General features: G+C 44.2%; 1 protein-coding gene across 1 annotated transcript in view; it reads right to left on the bottom strand.

Moving 5' to 3' along the window:
- The window catches only part of NHSL1 (NHS like 1), a 184,107-nt gene extending 161,341 nt beyond the window's left edge, over positions 1–22,766 (bottom strand). The window contains exon 1 of the mRNA XM_087776214.1: positions 22,409–22,766. Within this exon, the coding sequence (XP_087632340.1) occupies positions 22,409–22,766 (358 nt within the window). The remainder of the gene's footprint in view (positions 1–22,408) is intronic.
- Positions 22,767–23,834: the final 1,068 nt, after the last annotated feature.

The following is a 23,834-nucleotide window of genomic DNA, read 5'->3' as shown; positions in this document are numbered from 1 at the left end:
AGCAGAAAAAAATCCCAGAGTGCCCTAACTCCCAGGCTACAAAGCCTAGGAGGCTTCTTTCCCAGTTTCTTTTTCTCTGGTCCCATGACCTTCACTTCAGCAGGAGGGACAGAAAGTGCTGCTACTTCATGCCAGCCCAGTGACTGAAGCTCATGCACGCCGACTGCCTTCAGCCTGAAGAGACCACTTCATGACCACTTCATGAGAAGTACCTATCCTTGTCCTTAAGGAATTAAAAAAACAAACCAAAACAAACAAACAAAAAAACAACCAAACAAACAAAGAGGGAGGTTTCAATTGAGTTTAGGCATTCAGGGTTAGCTTGCAAGGTAAGTTTCTGGACAGCAAGTCCAGACGCTGGGGCCCAGCAACCTCCCAAGGACATGGTTTCACATGTGTGGTTTTATAGTAAGCAAATGCCAGATAAAGAGCTCCTACCAGGTTCTTTTACTTCTTCACAGTTATCTCAACTTGGCTTATTTCTGTGATCACTTTGGTGCGGAGCTAGCACACCAGAGAGAAGGCAGAAGCTGTTAAGGTGGGCACTGCCAAAGTGAACACACCATCATACCTCCAGCATGGACGTTACTCCTAACCTAGTAAAACTGTGCATCGTCCCTTCTGCCAGAAAGTTTCCTCTTGGATCAGCAGGCTGAACTAGCACTGCACCTTTGCTAGATGTGGCCCAGGGAGCCCGCAGCAACAGCAGGAGGAGAGGACAAGCGTGGCAGCAACCAGCAGTTACACAGAGCAGGTGTCACCCAGTGTGGTGGGCTGAGCCCATCCACCAGCTTGCTGCCACCATCAAAGGGGGCATTCACGTTCTTCTACCTTCTCCTGGGGGGTCAAACCGCACCTGGAAGAGGTCTGAAACATTTCAGTGGCGCCTTATTCCCGCTACTTCTCCCACACACACCACACCAAGCTCTCCTGATGTATTAGGTATGGGTGGACAGGTTATGCCAGGGCACAGCTTAGATGCTCCAACAGATAAAACTTACTGAAAAGACACAAAAGCCAGTTTGAAGCAAAAGTCAGCAGAGACTGAAGTGCACTGTAGTTTTATGCAGAGCACCATTCCAACAGCTAAGCGCACACACTGTACATGGCATCGTATTAGACAAGGAAGACTTGTTCATAAATGAGGGTGTGAAATAATTATGCTGTTTGGGAACAAGCAGCAACCATACCCCTTATATTCTAGGCCAAACAGTAAGTGTTAAAATATAAACCCCCCTCACAGTCACTACACAAATTCTCTTTGCTACTGTTCTAAAAATCCCAGCTCAATCTTATAATTTTGTTAGATCCTTGCAGGCAGCTCAAGAGGAGCTGCTGACACCGGCACAGTGACAGCTCTCAAGCTTGTGTCTGAGAGGAGTTGGTGCTACTTCCCGCAGCCTTGTGATGCAGGCTCCAACTTGTGCATCGCTGGAGCCTCTCTGTGCTCCCTCTGCCGCTGCGCTTTACAAAGTAAAGCGAAAAGCCATCTAGAGAAAAGCTTGATAACAACCATGGCTGGGGAAAAAAAAAAAAACAACAAAGAAATACAACATCACAGGCAGAGGAAAGAAAAAGCAAAACCAAGAACTTTCAAAGCTTTCTACTGATACGTGCATAAACTAAATATAATCAAAGCACCTGCAAGCAGCAGGCACAGACTTCATTTAACAGGTGATGAAAGACATTTCTATTATTTGTAGGAAGGTGCAAGGCTTCCATGGCAGCAAAGAAACCAGAAATAGAACATTTGTTATCAGTTCTGTGCTCTAAACCGATACCTCGCTGTTTGTCTCCCTCCTATATTTTTCCTACTGGCTTCTTTTTAAACAAGATATAATGACTAACAGATGCTACAGCAGTGCAGTCCTCAACGAATGGGTAATTAACAGATGAAAGTTCAGCAGTTGTTTCCAGTTACAGTCAGATGAGCTGTACACTCCTCATCCCATAAGTGAGGGAAGGGGATGAGCAAGCCAACCTCCGCCCCCGTTCCCCTCTGTAAAATGGTACACAGCGGTACACATCGAGTGGGACTTAGAGGTGCTGAGATAAAACCAGAACCACTCAGGCTTTTTTAGGTGTTGTCTCCAGAATTTAAAAATTGCAAATCCTTACAATACTAACTTTGCCAAAAACTTAAGAATGTTCACTACAATTAGTAAAGCTGATTAAAAAAAATCAGTACTGGACATCTGATACTGACCAGTAAGATATATATGTTATACAGATTCATTACAGTTTGTTCGTAAAAATGTGTAACTTCTCTGTCGTAAATAAAGCTTGTGAGTAAATAACTTCTGAAGCTCTGCTGATCTTCAAAATGTAAATTTATTTCCTACAGTATAAACAAATGAAGAGCACTACATGCAGGATATGGAGGAACTGCCACATATGAACGAACACAATGTATGGCTTCAAATAACTCTAACCCAGTTTAGTTGCTGCTCCCACTACTCGATAGCTGTCACAGTTTTCATTGCTGCTTAGCTAACCTTAGAAATATGCCAACTGGGGCTTGTTTGCCATTTCTGCTTCAGGGTTTGGTTGTCAAAAACATAAGTTGCAACCATAAAAACAAGCAAACAATACATAAAGCAAGGACAAGCTTGGCTAGTCTTCATAATTACTCAGCTGAACTTTAATTATTGCAAGAATAAGACCAAGTGCCTCAAAAGACTACAAACGAAGAGTGTCATTCCATGCGTATAAATTAGAGTAACACTGTTATGGTTGAAAAATATCACTGTCATCACAAACACATGGTGCTGAGACATTCACTGTTTCAGAAATAAAAAGGCATTACTTTGAGGAATTATATTACCCAGAACAGATCTCAGCTGGCAATAATGTGAATGACTCTATATAGGAGGATCAGGCCACATATGCTTATAGGTAGCAGCAGGCTGGGAAGGAGGTTAATAAAACTCAACCTGTAATTTCTGAATTACTTTTGAGCTAAAAATAATGTTTTGAAATATTTTCTTTTCAGGGAGGCAGGGGTTGGGAGAGAGTAAAACATGCTTTATTTTAAGGACTGTGAGGAGAGCTTTTAAAAAAAAAGAAACCCTAAGAACATCACCACTATAAATCTGATCTTAAGACAATAAATGACTATCTAACCTTATTTGATAAAAAAAAAAAATCTGTTTTAGATTAATGCATTTATAAACAGACAAGGATTTTTTTTTCCTCCAAACTGTGGACAATCAACCCATAAGCTGAACAAAAATCCTTAAAACATACTCATACCATTAACTGCTCTACAGAGTTAACAATAGTTCAGGACACTTTACTCAAAACCATTTATTAAAGAAAATATGAAGCCTTATATTTAAACACTTCAGTATTTATTATATCCTTTGGGAGTGGTTACGGAGAGTTGAACTACATACCAACTTACACCAAAATAACTAAATCTGTTTTCATTTCACACTTTGTGTTAATTCTCAGCAAATCTGCATGTGCACATTTATTTTGGAATCGGATACTTTTTCAAAATGTTGCCACTGGCATCAAAGAGGTGGAAAGAGGTACTGCCAACAGCGAATGGCCATAAAGCAATGGAGGGCTGGCCAAGAAAGCACCAGAACTGGCTCCCATTTGATGTTTTTCTCTCAATGCCACCGAAACCAGGGACTGCTCTAACTCCTGTTAACTGGCAGCAGCCCCAAATGGCAGCATTTGGCCACGCTTGCTCAAATCATTCCTCACATTTGCTGATCAGGAGCTGCAAGGTGCCCCAGACGTGTCCTGTGCCGCCTCTGTGCCAGCCAGTGATTTTGCCTCTCCTTCTGCGGAGTCATGGGAGTGCTTCCTTTGGGTCATTGCTTCTTTTTTGTGTGTATATGCACACCAAGGCAGAAGAGCAAAAAGTAAATGACTTTTTAAATGAATGCAAGTGTGGATTACTGTCTCTTTCCTCAGCATAGAAAAAAAAAAACCAACCATATGTGACTTTTCAGAGCTTATGAACTCCAGTTCTGTATGACATTTGCTTCCCTGAAATCCAAACCAGTTTTAACATCCTGACTTAGAGCTCAAGACTGGTGGAGCCACTGCTACTTCATGGCTTCAATGATGGTGCATTCTCCTCCTCACTTCTCAGTACTCTCCTGCATATCTAATCATCAGGTTCTGATATGGACCAACTATGGACCAGGTAAAACACTACAGCAAGAAGCCACTGGTCACCAGCTGAAGCATTTCAAAAGATCCATCTTCCCCTACAACAGAAAGGGCAGCACTGCCTTGCATGATGGACTGCAGATGTGGGCATCCTTAAAAAAACAACACAAAAATGCCGCACTACATTCTTACATTAGCAAAAATTCTCTTGTTATTTTTAATAATTATTCAAGCCCCATTACTACAGCATCCCAGTATCTCAAGGTCTGTGCTATGGCCCTCTAGAGAAAAAAAATACCAGCAAATCAATCAGCTGCACTTAACACTGGTCATGTTAATCAGCTGAGCACAAACAGATTAGGTCTGATTTTATTTTTATTTGCACCAATACCAAAATCTTCCCACCATCCAAGAAGAAACCAGTCTGTAACTGAAGCAGGAGCAGTCCCACCAGTAGCCTACTGAACAAGTCTGTCTGGACTGCCACTTTGAGCAAGGCGAGCAAGGGGGGCTGCTGTGAGCTAGCGTAGAGCTGCCACCAACACAGCGTGGACAGGCCAAACTTCTCCTGCCACAGCTGGGCGCAGGCAATTAAGGCCTGAAAGCCAGCACTGCCATGTAAACGGGGCTGAAAACATGGTTGGCATGATACCACTTGAGAAGTTGACCAACACATGAAGGACAAACAGAGCCCAACACAAGGGAACACAGCCACGGTAGTGCACGTCACACGGAGTAACGCGAGCACGTCGGCAGCCTCATCATTAAAAGCTGTTTTTGAGATAGCAAGTGTGAACAACTCAGGCAAGATAAGCACAGGTTGTCTGCCTATCTGGATTGGAGATCTCACACTTGCCTGTGTTCAGGTATGTTTTCCTTTACCACAACAAATGTTTTACTGTATTTCCTTTACGCCCAAGTAGAGAAACTGTTCATTTTACCCATCCCCTGCATGCAGCAGGCCCAGGGCTCCCAAGTCAATAGGGATCTCGGCACTCCAGCATAAGAGCTAACCCCCTCCAGCCGACTCAGAAAGGCTACACCCTTGCAACCTCTATTTTCAACCAAACCCAAAGAAAACTCCTAACTTTTTCTGTGATCTTCAAGTATTAGTACAGGTATCGTGGACCTTGACATTTCATTTGAATTTTCTATACATACTGAAAACTTCTACATGTTCAGATATATTATTCTAAAGATTTTTTCAGTAAGTGCTTGTCCATTTCCAACTTCTTGGTTGCCAGCAAAAGCACTCTGAAAAATTTAGGACTCCACGTAACCAAGAAAAAGTGTTAATCATCCTGCTGCCAAAAAAAAAAAATATCCTTATTGGGGTACTCAGAAATAGCACCCTATCATACCATCTGAAGTGTATTATAGCAGATTTTCACATGCAGCCATTGGAATTAGGCACACACCTTTCAGTCTGCTATTTTTCACTTCTCAGCCTTAATATAATTTCTTTAAATACACTCAACTTTTGTTCTGCCAGAAGCAGAAGGAACAATTTATAGCAAAGCCTCAATTTTTTAAATCAGTGGGAGTTAAACTCAAGGCCCTAAAAAATTCTAGACCTCTATCTTTATCTTAAGAGTGATGTAAAATATTTTTCCCATTAGCACTTTCCATGTCTAACATTTCTAAGCCACTACCATTCACAAACTTTTTATTAGGAATCCTTCAGGGATTCATATTACATAACTCAGCTGGGATAAGTATTTGAGAGCAATTTATCACTGGGGATATCACATACACATCTTATGTGAAATACACTTAACCGAAGTCAAAAAGCATTTCACCCTTTCCACAGAAATCCTCAGACGTGCCTCATGAAGTAATTTTGGCATGGACATGTACTTTATAATTCTTTACCAATTTACGTAGTAAAAACATCCTTGATTTGTTTGCAAGGGGTTGTTAGAAATAATCAAAGTGGGGATTTTTGAGGAAGGCTTTTGAGGATTGTTGACGTAGAAGGAAAGATTTCAGCTCAAGCACTAACCAGCAGACCAGGGAGAAGGCTGCCAGCGCCAACTGGATTTCAAGGAGCAAGCATGAACCACGGTGTTGCAGAGAGTGCCTCTGGGCATGCACATAGCTGAGCAGGTGAACAGGTAATTCAAGACACCTTTGGACCACTCCACTATTGATCATTCGAGAAGTTACTTTTGTGGTGAATTTCCTAGTGCACCAAAATGAAATGCTATAATGATAATAAAAATACTAATTTCATATAATGCTGGGATGAAAAGCAATGCTCTGTATTTAAATGTCATGGAATGTTACAGGGAATAATTTTTTTCCTTTATCAGTAAAGTCATCTTAATCGTTACAATCAGCCTAAGTCTGCAAAATACCAGGCACTCCTACTCCCCTCCTCCTCAGATCTGGTGGATAGGATTGGCCACTGATGTCCTGTTCGTCAAAGCCAAACTGATCAAAGTGAAGCTCCACAGAAGGCAAGCCAATTCCAGCCAGATCAAGCTTGTGCAGCCTACGAACTGGAGAGCAGCTTAATCCACCGGGATATCCTATTTCACCAGGGTTGAGATGCAGGCTCTCATACTAGCTTACTTGGGTGTGCCACTTGACCTTTCTGAATTTTATTTGTCTTAACTGTAAAATGGGAATTCTGTCATCCTCAAAGCCCTTTTGACATCTTTGAGCGAGAACATCTTTTAGCTATAGCTATGGCCACACCAGGATGGCCACATCTCCACTGTGGCTCACTTTGAAACATCAGTCTTCAAAGAAGGGATGTTGCTCTTCCATTTAAGGAATGTTTTAAATTTTTTTTTTGCTGTTGTCATGGTGGTATTTTCATACAGAGGTTTCCCAGTTCTTTGTGCATCAGTCCGTTCTTCTGCACCCACAAATTCAGGAAGAGTATTTCCAGTTTCCAAAATCAAGATCTGTCTCTTCAAGACTTGCAGAGGAAGAAGATCTCTAACCTTCAGGCAAGCCTTAAATCATTATACTAGAGGAGATCTTGCAAGCCAACAGCACAAGTGTGCTAGTCATTATTAGAGGTCTCATAGGGATGCTGGCAAGCACAAGCACTCTAAGCATCAGTAGTACTCATAGGATTTCATCTGCAGCATTTTAACTTTTGTTGATTTTTCACATTTGTTTTTTTTCCTAAAATTCCCTCCGGAAAAACAAGTAACACTTTTACCCCCACTCGTCATCTGTTTATTTTTGTTTCACATACAAACAAAACCCCCACCAGCAACACTAAGACAACATACATGAGAATCTAACTTGACTGCAAGATGGCTGCCAAGGACAGAACTTCATTAGTGCAATGGGACTGATGCCTGCCTCACGCTAATTATCTTTTCAATCCACCCCTTTCCATTTGTGCCATCTGTTCTTGTAACCACTTTACCTTTTCCATCCACAGCAAAACAGGTTAGTTAATTAAACGCAAAGGAGACATCAACTGGGTATGACAGCACAGGCAGCCACGTTCCCCCGCTTTCTGATCTCAGGACATCCCAGACCGCTTGCAGAAGCCCAGCTGGGAGCCACAGTGCCAGCCCGACATGGCACCGCTTGCCCCACTACTCTACAGCAGTCCTGCTCTTACACCATACTCATTACTGAATATTACTAAAGCTTGATTAAAAGCTCAAGGGCAATCCTTAGTTAGGAGGAACTCCATTTTCAGATTTCAATATTGCAAAATCCACCTTCCCGAGCATTCCTGGATATACCACTGTTCATCAGGCTGCTTCTACCACTGCTGGTGATTCCCTCTCCTCCCAAAACAACCACCTCTCTGTTTTTATAGCATTTCAATGAAGAAGGCAGCGGGGTAATATCAGCAATTTTGGCAAAACACGAACCTGCAATAGCTAGAGCTACCAAAATAAATGTGGAAAAGCTGGAGGGGGATAGGGTTCAAAAAGATTTTTTTTGTAAAAGATTAATTAAAAAACATACCACAATCCACACACAAAGAAAGCTGTTTACAGAGAGAGGGTAAAAGGAACATAATAGCATTTCCTATGCAATAGATAGTTGTTTTAGATCAACATTTTGCCTACCTAATTAGGAAACATTGGGGGATACCCCCCCCCCCAAAAAAAAACCACTCAAAACTTACCTACACACTTCTCACATTTTCTCTCTCTCCTACATCTTCACTATTATAAACACACTCCCAAAGTGCCAGCCTCAGCATTTTTAACTCCTGAAGCAAGCGGGCTCTTCCTGACGAAGACAGCGCTTCAGTCAGAGGGACTGAGCTCCGAGGATGTGAGCATGGGGGAGGGAGACTTCAATATTACAACCCATCCATCAACCACTTCTATAAAGCTCTTTTGTTCCAAGTTCACACTTAGCAACTCAAGGTCAAAACTGATGTTGGAAAATGCAAATCATAAGTCAACCCAGACTTTCACCCCTCTGTGTCTTCTTGACCTTAAACGCAAATAAGAAACAGGCAAAAAGAGATGTTAGCTACACAGTCTACTTATATAAAACTGTACAGAAAGGAATATAATCAACTTAGAAATGACTGTGGATTAGGTTCTCAATCTACACTACTAATGATACAGATTAGAAAAACAAAATCAGAATATATGCATTTAGGATACAATGCCTTTACTTCTTTGGTTTTCTTACAGTTTGGACAAAGTCAATCGGTTGTTTTCATCTGGTGTGGGCTTTTTTGTTTGAATTTTTTTTGGTTGAGGGTCGGGGTTTTGTTAGAGGTTGAGAGAGAGAGAGAGAGAGAGAGATGGAGACATACACACACAAGGTTTGACTGAAAACACCACAGGGAAAACTAACTGGTTTAAAAAAAAAAAAAAAACCAAAACACAACCTTTTCCTCTCTGGTAAAAAAACAAAGGAACACATCTCTATTAGCCTTTGGCTTTAAGAAGTCCTGGGTCAGATGTGGGCAGCCTTAACAAAGAAGAAAAATAGTAGGTATTATGAATAAAAAGCAAGGTTTCATTGCAGCAGAGAAAACAGGATGTATTCCACAGGCTGTAACTATTCTCCTTAGAAACGCAATAGGGGGAAGAAAAAAAAAAAAAAAAAAAAAGAAATCATTCATTATTCTCAAATACTTAAGGCCAGACTTTTCAGTGAACCCCATTTTTGCAAGGTTCCACAGCAGAAAGCAACAGAGGTGCCAAATACCTGAGATTACAAGCTTATCCAATGGATATTTCCCAGAGGTGCTGTAACAAAAAAATCAATTTACATGTACAATACAAAGACAGTGTAAGACAAGAGAACTCTGACACAAAACTGTGATCTAGTATTTAAACATCTTAATTTTAGGATGATCTGGTAGTCTTTAGAATTGTCATCTCAAAAGTTTTTAAAGTTTATTCCAAGAGCTTACATATAACATTTTTCATATGGGAAAAGTCCTGCCAAGAGCTTTAAATATAGCTTTATCAAATGCCAGTTTGGCTTCCTCCATGTGAGTTTGGACACTTTAACGAGAGTTTATGAACTTTCATTGGGAAAAAAAAAAAAGAATGTATAATAATAGTTCGCCATCCGGGTGTGTAAGTAATAGGTTATGTAAAATACCAGATAATCCTAGAGTCTAACAAAAACATTTTAAAATAAGTGATTTTTCTCCAATAGCTTTTATTTAGCCCTTAAATCACAAGTTTCATTTAAAGCACCATCACATGTACAAAGTCCTGCCAATTAACTCAGCCTAAAAGGGTACTTACTTAGGGGAAGGACAGGAAAATGTGTTAATTAGCAGCAACTGAGGATACCGAGGGACTACTTCATTTCATCAACTGCTGGTGTGGATGATGAAAAAGGTGTTTCCTGTAATTATCACTGGAGTTCACTTGCTCATCCCAAGCAAGACGAAGAACAGAACTATAAGGTGCCTTTTCTAACCTGCTTAATAAAGCTCCCGTCTACAAGCAAAAAAAGGGTATTGTATTAACGTAACCTAGATCCTAGACAGTTTCCAAAAAACTAGCCAAGAATCTTTGTCAGAATTTTGAAAAGAAGCCGCGGCTGAAATTCTTAAGCACGCGGAAGGGTTGTTCAGGACTCCTCCTGCAAACACTGAATGCTTTTCAGTCTGTAAGGGACATTGACAACAGTATCTGCAAGGTTTCCACTATCTCCATTGGAGATAGTTTCTGTCTTTCTGATATCAAGTTTATTACCTTGTTGTTCAACAGAAGCAGTAGGTATTTTTGTGGAGAGTATTAAAGTTCTTCCACAGAAGCAGTGCAAGCTCAGAATTCCTCAAGTAATTGTGTGATTTTTGGCTCCCAGCTTTGTTACTTGATTAACTAACACCTTCCCTTACCCATCCTTTTTCCGATAAATGTGCTAAGACGTTTACCTAAGGCCATAAAGTACCCCAGCTGTCTTGATCAGGGTGTCCAAATTAGCACCCCTCTTGCACACCCTTCCAGTAAGAAGAGTGTATTGGTGTTCCCACTTATAATGCTTTGACAAGAAGCAATGAGCACAAACTGAAATAGAAGAAACACCATTTAAACATAAGGAAAAACTTTTTTACTGTGAGGGTGGTCAAACACTGGCACAGGTTGCCCAGGCAGGTTGTAGACACTCCATCCTTGGAGATACTCAAAACCTAACTGGACACAGCCCTCAGCACCCTGCTCAAGCTGAGCCTACTCCGAGTAAAGAGTTGGCTTAGATGATCTCAGTAGGTGCCATCACGATTCTGGGCTTTCTATGACCACAGAAAAAGTGGTCACCCTTTCAGCTGCAAAGCTCTCAATACATCATCAAGCAGCCTCAAAAACTTTTCCTTTAAAAGTTTCAAGAAGGGTCACTGAGGCAGGTGGAGAAACAAAAAATGGTACTACAGCAAACAGCATACAGTTCACGTATCTTTTATAACACCCTGTAAGCAGAGACTGTGCTTTACTGTTAACTGAGATCATGCAGGACTTTCAGGCTGAGTGATGAGAAATAATCTGGTCCCTTCAATGTTTACCTACAGAGTTCACCCTGAAGACTGCTATTCGGTGGGATCTGCCTTGTGTCCATCAGTCATTTTTCCAACTTGCTCTTTCTGTTAAATGCTCAGATATTCTGGGATTCTCTCTGGTAAATTCAAAATTTACCAGAAATATACCCATGCTCTCACTTGTCTTCAGGATTAAGTTTATTCCTATTTTATTTTTATAAGCCACTAATAATAATCTAAATTAAAAATACCGTATTTGTATAGACGTAAGTAGTGACAGAACCAGCGGAGCACAAACACGCCAAGCTGACAGGAGCTCAAATGAAGACAAGCTTTTGTCTATTGTGACATAATTCATTTTTCTACCAGTTGTACTACACAATGCATTTAAATCATTTAAATATTTGATGTGTTAATCTGCAGCATGTTGTACAATGCTAAATTACCTACTCTTCATCCTACTGTTTACAAGCTGTAGCTATTTCCAGACTGCAGCAAGTTTCACAATTTGTCAGCAAGGTTACCAACAGTAACAGAATGGTTTGTAAGGAAAAAGCTACTGTATTTTGTGTGTTGGGAAAAGGGGTGGGAGAGGAAAACATGCTCTGTTAGAGCAACAGGGTCAAAACAACAAGCCTCGAAGAGCACTCCCTCCCATGTTACATACCACGCTCTTCAGAGGGGACATCACAAATTACAGAATTCAAGCCAAACTCAGCAACGAGTGGGAGCAGGCAAGATAATAAGCACTGCAGATGGTTTTGGTCTTCGTTACCATCAAGTAGACACAATGTCTCTGTAACAGATACAGAACAAACAGAGGCTTTTGTAACACGACAAACTAAAGAACACCAAGAGCTCTATGTTTTTGCGGTATTCTTCGCCTCAGGCAAACACTCCGTGGATTTCTAATTACCTGCTCTTCCTCTAGACCTCAAGAAGACCCATAACTATTGTGAAATTTTGAGTTCTTCAATACAGACCTTTTTAAACCACACTTAACTAAATTGCCATCTTCTAGCTTGACTTGTATGTGTTAAGACTAGACTCTCTCGGGGCAAAGAGTATTACGCTCACAGTTAAATCTGTATTGTGGCTGTACTAAATAAATGCATAATGTTTTAAGGAAATTTCTGATCGCAAGTAGGCCAACACTGCAGTTTCACTTTCCTTCAGGATAAGCAAGCACAGCCTCCCTCCTTTCCATGGAGGGGACTTCTTGCTGAAGAGCAGCCTTGACCTACCATTGACCACCAAGACAAGGCAGGGCAAGAGAACTGGATCACGCTCACCTCATTTTCTCCAGCTTTCCTATCTTTCCTGAATGCAAAGATCACAATTATAGATTACAATTCTGTATATTTTAGAATGTAGTTATTATATAATTATTACTACAACTATAAATTCAAAATCAACTGTAATAGTCCATGTACATTTAAACCACCCTTGTTAGGATCACTGCTTGCCTCCCCAGGCCGAGGTAAACCCTACACGATAGCACCCGGGATTTTGGCAAGTGCAGAGGCAGAGCCACTTCGGCGCACGTTGCACAACCAAGGCCAAGCCCAGCTGCAGCCTGACAGGGTCAGGGCCCACCCCCAGCCTCCGTGGGACTGCTCCCCACAGGGCTCGGGCTGTCCCAGCCTGCCCAACAGGACTGCACATGCTCCCCGCGGCAAGGGTAGCAGCCAGAGATACAGGGAAGGGTGTTGGCCCAGCGGAGATCAGTTGTTATACCAGTTTCCAGTATCTTGGTTTCCATCAAGCTCCTGAAGAAAACTGGTGCAAAACCCTGCTATTCCCCCATTATTGCCCCTCTATTTCCTACCCTACCCGTTCCCTACAGCATGCGTTCAGCCATGCAAACTCACTTTTTGTGATAAATATCCTTATACCTTGTAATACTCTTGATCTTCTATCACATACACATGCTACTACAAAACAAGCTAGCAGGAGGAACCACGCAGTACCTACCTACCTTTATTTTAATAGAGCAAGGAAATAGTTCCATGAACGAGTTTTAGAAAACTGCATCTAAACTAATACACCAAGGCATATTATGAACATTACAGTATTTTCATTCTCTTTCTCCCTCATAACACATGTAGAACAAACTTAAGTTCTTCCTCATACTTAAAATGTTAAAGTTCACAAAATAGCCTCCATCTTTCCAAGACTAAAAATCAAAATAGTATAAAGAAGACTACAGCCATATACTTCATTGCATTATTGTTCATATAGACATTAACATATATCTCAATCTTACAGAGTGGTTATTTCCAGAAATTCTTGGATTCTTAGACTTCTGCAAAGAAACATTTTCAGTGTCTAGTACATATGGTGGGGGGGAAAAAATCATTTAAGATTTGAGAAAACAGGATTTTATTTGCATGATGTCCAGAATGGGGGGGTGGGGGGTAGGAAATCTTTCTGTGTAATCAGTCAAGCTTTGATTGTGCTATCTTTCTTCTACATTGAAAATCAAGTACCACAGCTAACAATAAAGGGAATGTTTTAGATAAGTTTTGTAAGACCTTGTTCCTATTTCCTGGTAGTTGGCTTCTTTTTTCTAATTCAAAATATTTTAAGCGCCTCTACTGACAATGTGGCTGACCACATCTTGAGGTTGTCTTTTTAACATTTAAGGATATTGCATTAGCCAAACATCACTTGGTTCTTCAAGCCACTCAAGCAGATTCAGCTATTTAGCATCAACTAGATACTGAATAGGAAGGGAAAGCCAACACCACTCACTTGGGAGCTCTTTCCTCCCATACAACAGGAACAAAAGGTGCCACTAGAGATAACCCACAAAGCCTCCTCTCAGGTCCTGCCCAGCTTCCTGTAAGCAAACTCCATCTGTTGTCAACAGCCAAAACTCGCCAAAGTAGAAAACAGAAGGCAGATGTCCGCTTGCCAGGAGAAAGACTAAGCTTGCTTTCTTACTCAAACCCAAGCTGTTGAGAAAGCTTACCAACGTAACAACCAGACACAGAAGAATGTATGTAAGCCTGTGAGCGGCAATATTTATCCCCCCACTTAAAAGTTGATGAGAGCTCTTCTTTAGCCAGCATTTTGATACTAAAAAGGAAAAAAATTGGGAGAACTAAGTAGAAAGAAGAACATTCAAGTACAATACGTTACCATTTAGAATATTTTGAAGAAGTCTCTTGTTTTCATTTTCCATTTGGCCATTCAACCAGAAAAAAATAAAACACAAAATAAAAAAACCACCACTGTCACTATTACTCAATATGCTTGAAATCTCTATCATTTTTCCATTACGTTAGTATTTATTGCTAGTAGAAAAATTAAGTGGCTCAATTCTTCAGATAGCATCCATAGTTCCAATTTACTTCAGGAGGCATCTGTTACAGTTCTAATCTCTGAAAAGTAGGAGCTAAGTTCATTAAAAAATTACAATCTTAGATTTATCAAAATTTGCTTAGTTAGACCACAGCCTGATTACAGTAAAAGGAATATCCAATCAACTAACTTAACAGATCTACTGGTTGTCAAGATGCTAAATTTCAGATTAAAACAGAGCTGCTGCTCACATGTAGATTAGGGAAATTAAACCTACTGACACATTAAAATGTCCATTAAGTACAAAAGTTATAAGAACTCAGCCACAGATACACATTGAAGTGAATTCCTTTGAGTTTTTTTTTATTTCAGGTAATACCTGGATACTCTCACTTCCACCACTGTAATGGTGTGAATGGTTTTGCTCTTGACCTATACTCCTATGGCAGAGCAAGAGACATCTCTGTGTTTGGAAGGGAAGCATTAAAAATGAACAAAGGGAAATACTCAGACAGGATTAAGACTATTACTACGGTGCTATCCACTGTGCCACAACCCCAGCTGGCAAGGCCTTACGCTGGGGCTAACACCGAGAGGTATGGAGAAGTGAGAAGGGGTTGTCACGAGAAAGCCAGAAGCTCCATCAAATGTCACCCTCTCCTGTCTCTGCCTCCCATCCCCTCACCTCCTTCCTCTCAAATCTTACCAACTATTGGGCATGCAGAGAGTGTTGTGTTTGAGGAAGGGGAGATGCCCAAGGCCAGTTTTATCAGGCATGACAAGGGTGGCAAGGTGCAGAGTGGACATTGAAACTGTCACACCTCAGAGCAGGCAGGACTGGAGACGGAGAGGCAGCTCAGAGCCTAAACTGCTATAGAAAAGGAGGAAGAGAAGAGGAAGGGAAAAAAATAATCAGGCCTTAACCTAAATAATGTGTATACCAGTGGCTCTGACAGGGAAATTACCAAGAGGAGTTATGGCAAAGCAATTACTCGGCACTGCCTCTCTCTGCAGGCGTTACTACCCTGCCTCCAGACTGCACGCTGACGTAAGCTCAACCACATTCAGTAGGACCTTAAACATTCATATTCTAACTACTCATAATTCTCAAAGGGCAACAAAATCTCATATGTACAGTGCTGATTAAAGGACAAGAGGCCAATAAATAAGTAAATAAAACCTAACAGAAAACACCATAATTCACAAATGACAAAGAAAAACAACATAACAGCCCGAAGCCAGAAGAAGCCCTGCCCAACTAAAACGCGGTACGATATAAATACAAACAACTTGCCCAGTCCACCCACATTAATCTGTGCTTAACCCACAGGTAGAAAGATATTTTTTTTCTAGTCTCTTAAGTGGCGTGTCATCCAGGCTCTCTGGAGACTGCCATCCAACCAGCAGGTTTCCTATCAAACCTACAGCCGAGAACATTTAATTATCATGTTTAATTGATCTTGTTAACTGTTAGGGTGGACAGCTTTGATCTCGCCTGCTGATAGCTAGTTTAGAACTACAAAAGAAACTGAGACTTTGCATAATTGCCAAGCCTTCAATGTGCACTTTTTAATTCCTTCTGTTTCTCAATCTCTTTTTCTGTTTGTGCTGCACTAATGCTCCTGATAACAGGAACCAAAGCATATGCCCTCATTCATCCTATCAGGGGGGAAAAAAAGAAAGATGAGGAAAGAGAAATTGCCCCTCCTTCACCCAGAAATAGGGAAAAAGGCCAGGAATTACCATAGTGAATCTGGGCTTGGCAACGTTAAGCGCAGAGGAAGATGCAGGAATCACTAAGCACGTGTGGGATAATCTGCTCCCCATCCCCCTTCAAAGCCTCATCTGACTCTCCACTCGTTAGAGGCTGGTCTAAATTCCCAGACAGAGGTTTTGAGGAATCTCAGTGGCTTTCCACTGTGTTGTTTTATGTTTGTTAATAGGTTCACCCAAAAAATGCCTCTTCTGCAGGAACTTCATATTAGCAGCTTAGGAGAGAAGCCCACAAGACCAAGATTACTCGCTTCAACTCAACCAAGCTGAGACTGTGCCAATACTAATAGGAAGAGAAACTTCTGAGGACATTTTATTGTATCCTAAAATATCTAGGAACCTTCAAAATAGATCCTAATTAAAAACAACTAAATACAAGTACGTTTAATTCATTAACTACCTCCCCTGAACATCATTTTCGTGAATGATCCAGCCAGTCATAAGATCTACAGAAATAAATGTTCATAGGTGGCGTATAATAGGTTCTGAGCAATGTATAAAGCAGCTCTAAATTTCAGCCAAAGAGTGTCAACTGTTTTCAAAACAGCAAGCCAAACCTTCATCAAACTGAATTCAGCTGGAGCTTTGCCATTCAGCAGGACAGCGACTTGGCCCACCGTCCCCATGGGAAATCTTTTCCTAACTCAGACTTTCTTCCTGCTTATTTCAAACGAAATCTCCTTTGGATCAGGTTGAATTTCCACAGATAATTAGTCTTGCACTAGCTAAATAAAACAAGAGTTATATTGCTTCTGAGCAGCAATCTGAATAATTACAACAGGGTAAAAGAGAAAATACCTTTTTTTTTTTTCCTAGGGGAACTTAGCAATTAACTGTTTAACATAGTTTGAACTTTGCTGCTGAATCTTCGTATTACACAGCAACAGAGAGGAGAAAAGTATCATTGCATGCAGTCACCTGAAGCATCAGTAGAGTATCGTAGCGAAACCGTAGCTCCCAAACGCTGTTAGAACAGAATTTTTCCCCTGAAAGTCAGTCCTTTCTCACCAAAGCTCCCTCAATAGCACACCATGGTTTTGGTGGTTGGTTTGGGGGTTTGTTTTGGAGTTTTTTGTTTTGTTTTGTTTTTCATTGGTTTGGGGTTTTTTTCTAAACCTTTTTCTAACGAAGGTTTGTTCTTGTTATTACAAGATGACAGGTATCTTGTACACTCTTTCCTTACACCAGAAGCTATAGAAAGCCCAGAAAGTCAGCCAGCCGGTTCATCTCCTGCCTGCTGCTGATACTGTCTCGAATAATGCTCACTTTTGGTGGCTGGGGAGGGAGGAGGGGTTTCCCTAGGAATAAGCTGAATAAAGCTTCCTGTTCGGCTAAAGCAGGAAACGTGCTCCAGTGCTGCCTTACACACAAAGAGTGGAAAATACTTACTAAACAAAATAGCAGGAGATGAAGTGTAAACTGGATTGTCCTTACAACATGCAGACAAACAGCAAGCCACACTCCCCATCCCCCCAGTTCTCTTTCATTAAAGTGCTTAAACTTGAAAAAAATACATACATATGTATACACGTTCTGCATGAACATCAAATGATTATGCTGTGCCTTGAAAACCAAACACTGAAGAATTTTAAACAACAACAACAACGCTAATTAGGAGGTAGCATTTCCTCCCTCCCACAGGATCAGTTTCTTCGTGTTAGAATAGGAGGTACAACTGGCCAAACCCCATCCTACTACTGAAGAAACTGAACCAGAAGTTGTCATTAGGTTAACCTCCCAGCATTTCTCTCAAAACATCCCTTCAGAAAGACTAAAAATAAACAGCATAGAGGATGGAAGGGACAGCCTTCCAGTCTGTCAAACCATTAGGATTCACAGAAAAGAACAGCAATATTAATTTTCGCGTAAGTATCTGCAGATGGAAGACGATAAATATTAATGGAAAAAATGTCCTTCTTCATGCCCTATAAAAACAATGACTGTTTAAGGCCTCACAGCATTTCCCAAGAGCTGGCCTTGTAATTCACGCCAGATTTCTCTCCTGCCATCGTGATGAGCTCTGATCACTTCAAAGAGGCACTTGTCCTCACCCACCCTGACATTTAAGAACTGAAAGCGATGAAAACTACATCACCTAACGCTAGGTCACAGCTACAGATGCACACTGCTAGAAGATGAAAAGCTGTTAGGCAAGGTCGATGGTGTAAACCATATTACGGCAGCTGGATGCTGGAAACATATAACAAAACACCACGCGAAACAGCAACGCACATAAACTTAATGAATACCTGATGAAAGACTGTTTAAAAAAAGTACTGAATCTAATTAATTCTCTGGACATGGCTGGTGCAGTTAAACTAAGGTCACGAGTACTGCATGCTGCGCTTGCAACCACTTTGAGCCATTAGTGCCTCCCGCCACCCTAAGTTATAAACCAGTCACGGGCCCCACAGGGACACGTCTCATCCTATTTTGATGTCCCTTCCTGTGGCACAACACCCTGCTCATCATGCAAAGCTCAAATACGTGTCAGGAAAGCATTTTACTGAATGGCCTTAAATATATCCGTGTATTGAAATAGAGTCAGGCACAAGTTTCTCAGTTGGGGGACATAAAATAGAGGCTTTTCTACCACTGTAAATGGAAAATTTAAGACAGCCAAACCAAACCAGAGAGGGCCGAACCATTCCAGTGAACCCCATCATCAGTCATGAACCCTGGAAAAAGCATCACTAAGATGACCTACAACTGAAGGTAGCTTCAATATCCTGAAGTACATGAAACTACGCTCTCTAAGCGCTTATGGCACACCAATACAAAACCCTTGGAAAGCAGGCCTCCCAGTTGAAGAGCATAGCAGAAATCCAGCCACCCCTGAGAGATGAGGAAGTTTCCCCCAGTAAGGGCTGCAAAGACATAGCACCTACTGCAATACGGCACATCATCAACCAGTTTCCCACATGAGAGAGTTCGTTTGCTTGTGGTGCAATCAATGGATGTACTCGAACTAATGCAGGATACCAAAGAGCATGTAACAGAAGAGAAACAGCAGAGATCATTCAAGACACATTTACCTACTGCTACTCCAACATATACAATACTGCTACTACATCTAGGAGCATACGGGTCCTACGTACACACACAAGGACGCACCGTACAGCCAGACAAGCAAGCACAGTCCATGACTGTAAAGAATGACTAACTGAAGACAAAGAGCTTTGTTCTGCCTGCTTTCCCTCCCTCGCACCCCCACCCATGCTCAGTGAGGAACGAACACTAATGGGCCCCTGTTATCTGAAGGATACGACACGGCAACTTTACTTTGAAACAAAACTATGATAGTACACAGAGGAAAACCCCCTCACACTTTCAAAGTATGTGCTTTCCCAAGCACCAGGGACATAAGTAGCGTAGCTTATACCAGCTGCCAGTCTGCAGCTACTTCCCAAGAAGTGGTTGTGACCCAGATTCGAAGTTCGCTAGTCCTCTTCTGGTCCTTCCCATATAAGATCATGCTGGGATCACAGAAGTCACCCTGGGACCTTCGGTTCCAAGAGGAAATTATTGTCTGAGCCCCACAAAGAGAACAAAAGCCATTTATTCAAGTAGAAATTACCCATGATTTGAAAAGCAGGTGTACAATGGCCTATCCCCTCATCCTGAAAGCCAGAGCAAAATACTTAAGTCATCTGATAAAACGTCACGCTGCATCTGCCTGCGCACCACAAGAGATACAGTAGTTTAGTTTACAATATTTTTCCCCACAAGAAAAGGTTTATGAGCAGTAAGAACCTAGTAAACGGGAAAGCAATTAAATTCGTTTACAATCCTTGTTGTTCTTACAGTCCCGCAGCAGCAAACAGCTTTCTCCTTGAAGCTTCTGTATCTTCAAAAAAGGGAAGCAAAAATCCCCCTTGTCACTGTTCCCAAACAAAGCCAGCATTATTAAACCATTCTCTTTGTTTTGCAGATATTTCCCTTTAATGCCAGCAACAGGGTTAAACTTGCAGACAAGCCTTGACGGCTTGCGTTATAGAGACGTTCATGATGCTAACTACAAGTGGTCATCTCACCCAGCCTCCTTGGCCAGATCACAATATGTAGAAAGCATATAAGAAGAGAACTGACATGTCTTTATACGCAACTTCATGTCAATATGCTTACCCTACACGTCAATTCCTTGTGACCGGTAGGCAAATAAAATAAACTTCCTTTACAAGAAGGCTGTATTTCATGCTATTAAAAAAATACATTAGAAAGAAATCATCATTAATTCTCGTTGACTTTAATAAATGAGATCTTTGAAAAGTAAATAATAGCAGCAGCAATGCAGCTGTTAAGCAGCAAAATTAAATTTGACAGTAGAGACGCCACTTAACAAAGAACTTAAAACCAAATGGAGAAAGCCAAACGTAAGCACTGCGTCCAGTTTGGGGAATTGCAATGACAAGAGCAAGATCATCAAGTTAAAAGCAATAACAGGCTTAGCTCAAAGAACTGAGTTGTAATAAAAAAAAAAATAAGTAGTAAATTTATAACTCGTGCAAAATGATGACCAAGAGAGAATACAATAACTAAATGTCTGACCCATGTAAAATTTCAGGGTTTGCCCGGTGCAGCACTAGCCTCATTTCACCCTTCCCTTTAGATGTGTTGCATCAGTGTACAGTAATAATTAGCTCCCTATTTAAGACAGGGATAAATAAACACTGCTTCCTATCGGGGCATCAATGTAATATGCCACCACACTGCAGGTATCCTCAGTAATAAACATTCCCATTTCAAGTCTGACTGCACCATGCCCTGCCAAACTAACATAACGATATTGGCAGAAAAGGATATACCTGCCTTGGCGAGGAAGAAAAGCTCCTTAAGTTTGCCAAGCAGTTACAAAACACCACAAAAGTCAAACTGGTTATCACAAAACTTTTGCCTAACCCTTCCAAGCCACTGAAATAGCCTTTTGGTAAGGATGATGATGGTCTCCTCCTTTGGAAGGACCATATACTGGAATATACTGTAAGGAATAATTCTGCAATGAAATAGTTAAGTTACCCATGCAGGGTTCATACTCTTTGAATCTCATCTGTGAAAGGCCTTCCTTATCAATTTTGTTCATAAGTATGCCATATGCAAAGCAGGCTTTCTGCTTCTATTTAGAAGAAAACAATCGGTGGTCACCGAGCAGCAACCCAGTGAGGCTAGGCTTATACCTTACACGGCTGCCACAGAAGTTGCAACACAGTTCTTAGGATTCCTGAATGTTTCCAACTCATTGAGAAAGCTAAGCTGATGTTGCAAGCCATCTTTCCCTTAGTCTGTGGGGAGCTAGGACAATGAAACGCACACATGAAACTCCGTGCAGGAGATGATACAATTTTTACGTGATCCTTTCTCCAAAGTTAGACCAAGCTCGGGAAAAAACTTTTCCTATAGCTCTGTGTAGCTGTGCAGCTAGTCGCTTCCGAGGGCCACTTTACAGGCTCGGAGGGGAACTTAACCGAGACCTCCCCAAACTGCCACCACTTCAGAATCCGAGGCCAAATCTGAATCTTGCTGCCTGTGCTCTGCATGAAGCTGCAAATGCAAACTCGGCATCAGTTCTCCACACAGAAAAGCAGCTCGGGAGAACAGAGAGATACAAAACCAGCTGCAAAGTATACCCGGGTTTCTATTTACCGCGGTCTCCCCACGCACGTACAGAAGAACTGATCAGGCATGTGGGCTGAACTGTCAGAAGCCCGGCTGATCCCAAGCCTAGCGCAAACGCATGAACGAGCCCACCCGGCCCTCCCTCAGGGTTGCCGCGCTATCTCCCGCTACAGCCCGCCGGCGCTGGAGGTGCTGACAGCCGGCCGGCTCCCCGCCGCCCCCGCCCTCTCCCCGCCGAACGCGATCCCCGCCCGACACAGGCACCGCGGAAACACCAGCAGCCACCGGCCCGCCGGGCTGACACCCCCTGCCCGGGCGGCGGGCAGCGCCGGAGCCGCCGGGGACGCGGCCCGGGCCCGGGGTCACCCGCGGGGGGAGGCGCAGCGCCGCGCTGCAGCCGGCGGGCACCGGCGGGGCCCGGGAGGAGCCGCGGCGGGACGCCGCCGCCGCCGCCGCCACCTGGACGCGGGAAGGGCGGGGGGGGGGGGGGGGGGGGGGTGCTAAAGTTTCCCTCTGTCTTTTCGTTTGTTCAACAGACGAATAAGGCCAAGCCCGCCGCGCCGCCGCCCCGGCAGCCGGTCCCCCCCGAGCCGCCCCGCCGCCCGCCAGCGTCCCGGGCCCGCAGCGGCGGGGAAGGGCGGCACTCACGGATCTTGACTTTGCGGTGGTCGAGGCGGGCGAGGAGCGCCTCCAGGGCGCCGAGGCGGCGCTGGAGCCGGGCGTTGCGGTGGCAGAGGGAGTCCGCCTCGCTGAGGATCCCGCCGAAGATGTCGCCGGCGCAGCGGGAGAGGTCGGAGAGCTGCATCAGCAGCGACACCAGCGCGTACGAGCTGACCTGCTCCAGCGCCCCGAAGAGCGGCACCGCGCCGCGGCGGCGCCCGCCGCCCCCCTCCGCCGCCCCGGCGTGGTCCCCCGCCGCCGGGCCGCCCCGCTCCGCGCCGTCCCCGCCGGCCTCCTCCAACCTGCACAGCTTCAGCGGCTCCAGGGTCCGCAGGGGGAACGGCATCGCGGCCGGGGGACGGAGGACAGCGCCGGGCACGGTGGCGGGGCGGGGAGGGGGGGTAGAAGCTAGGCGTCCCCGGCGCGGCAAGTCTTCATCCGCGCAGCGGCCGCGGTGACAAAAGTTCAGAGAGAGGAGAGAGAGGGAGAACAACAACAACAAATGAATCGGGGCGGGCGGGCTACGCGCTCCGCGGCCGGGGGGGAGACGCCGCCGCTGCCGCCGCCGCCTCGGCGGAGGGGGAGCCCCGCGCGGCGCCCATGTGCGGGAGCGGCCCCGGGAGGCGGGAGCGGCCCCGGCGGGAGGGAGGGGAGGGAGGGGAGGGGAGGGAGCGGGGCGGGAGGGCGGCCGGCCGCCGCCACACGGCGGGAGCGGGAGAGGCGGCGGCGGCGCGGCGCTGCCCGGCGGCCGGGAGACAGGAAAGAGCGCGGCTTTCTCTGCCCGAGGTGGCGATGGGGCGGGAGGAGGAGGAGGAAGCGTGGGAGGGGGGCTGAAGCGCCCTGGATGCGGCCACAAAGGAGGAAAACCAGCCGGGGGGGGGGGGGGGAAGAGGAGGAGGAGGGGAGAGAAAATCCCGGAGCAGCCCCACCTGGGGAACCCCGTGCCGTTGCAGGCACTTTTCTGAAGGCACCAAACTCCCAACCCGGAAAGCGAGAGCTGGAAAGAGAGGAGGAGAGAGGGAAGGGAAAAAAATAAAAGCCTCCACGAACCTGGGAAAAGAAAATGAGGCCGCCGCCTACCTGTGGCTCCCCGAACTGGAGCCTCTGCCAGAGCCTCACCCTTCCCGGCCAGCCAGCAGCCAAGGTAGCCGCGGCCGGCCCGGCCCAGCCCCGCGGCGGTCTGCGCCCGGGCCAGCGGCTCCCCTCCGGGGCACCGGCCCCGGCCCCGGCCCCGCTGCGGCAGCCTCCTCCCGGCCGGCGAAAGGGGCCACGGCAGAGATGGGGAAGGTCGCCGCTGGCACCTTGCCCCAGCCTCTTCCCCCGCCTCGCCGCAGGTCAGGCCGGAGATGCTGCTCGGAGGCAGGGGAAGAAGGGCGGCCTGCCTGGGGAAGGCGAGGCACGGAGCGAGCGGGGC

Source organism: Nipponia nippon, unplaced genomic scaffold, assembly GCF_047370975.1.
Source record: "Nipponia nippon isolate SJK-2023a ecotype South Korea unplaced genomic scaffold, ASM4737097v1 scaffold_4, whole genome shotgun sequence".
NCBI lineage: Eukaryota > Metazoa > Chordata > Aves > Pelecaniformes > Threskiornithidae > Nipponia > Nipponia nippon.
Note: the sequence above shows the minus strand (reverse complement) of the source record. Positions and strands in the feature narration are given on the sequence as shown.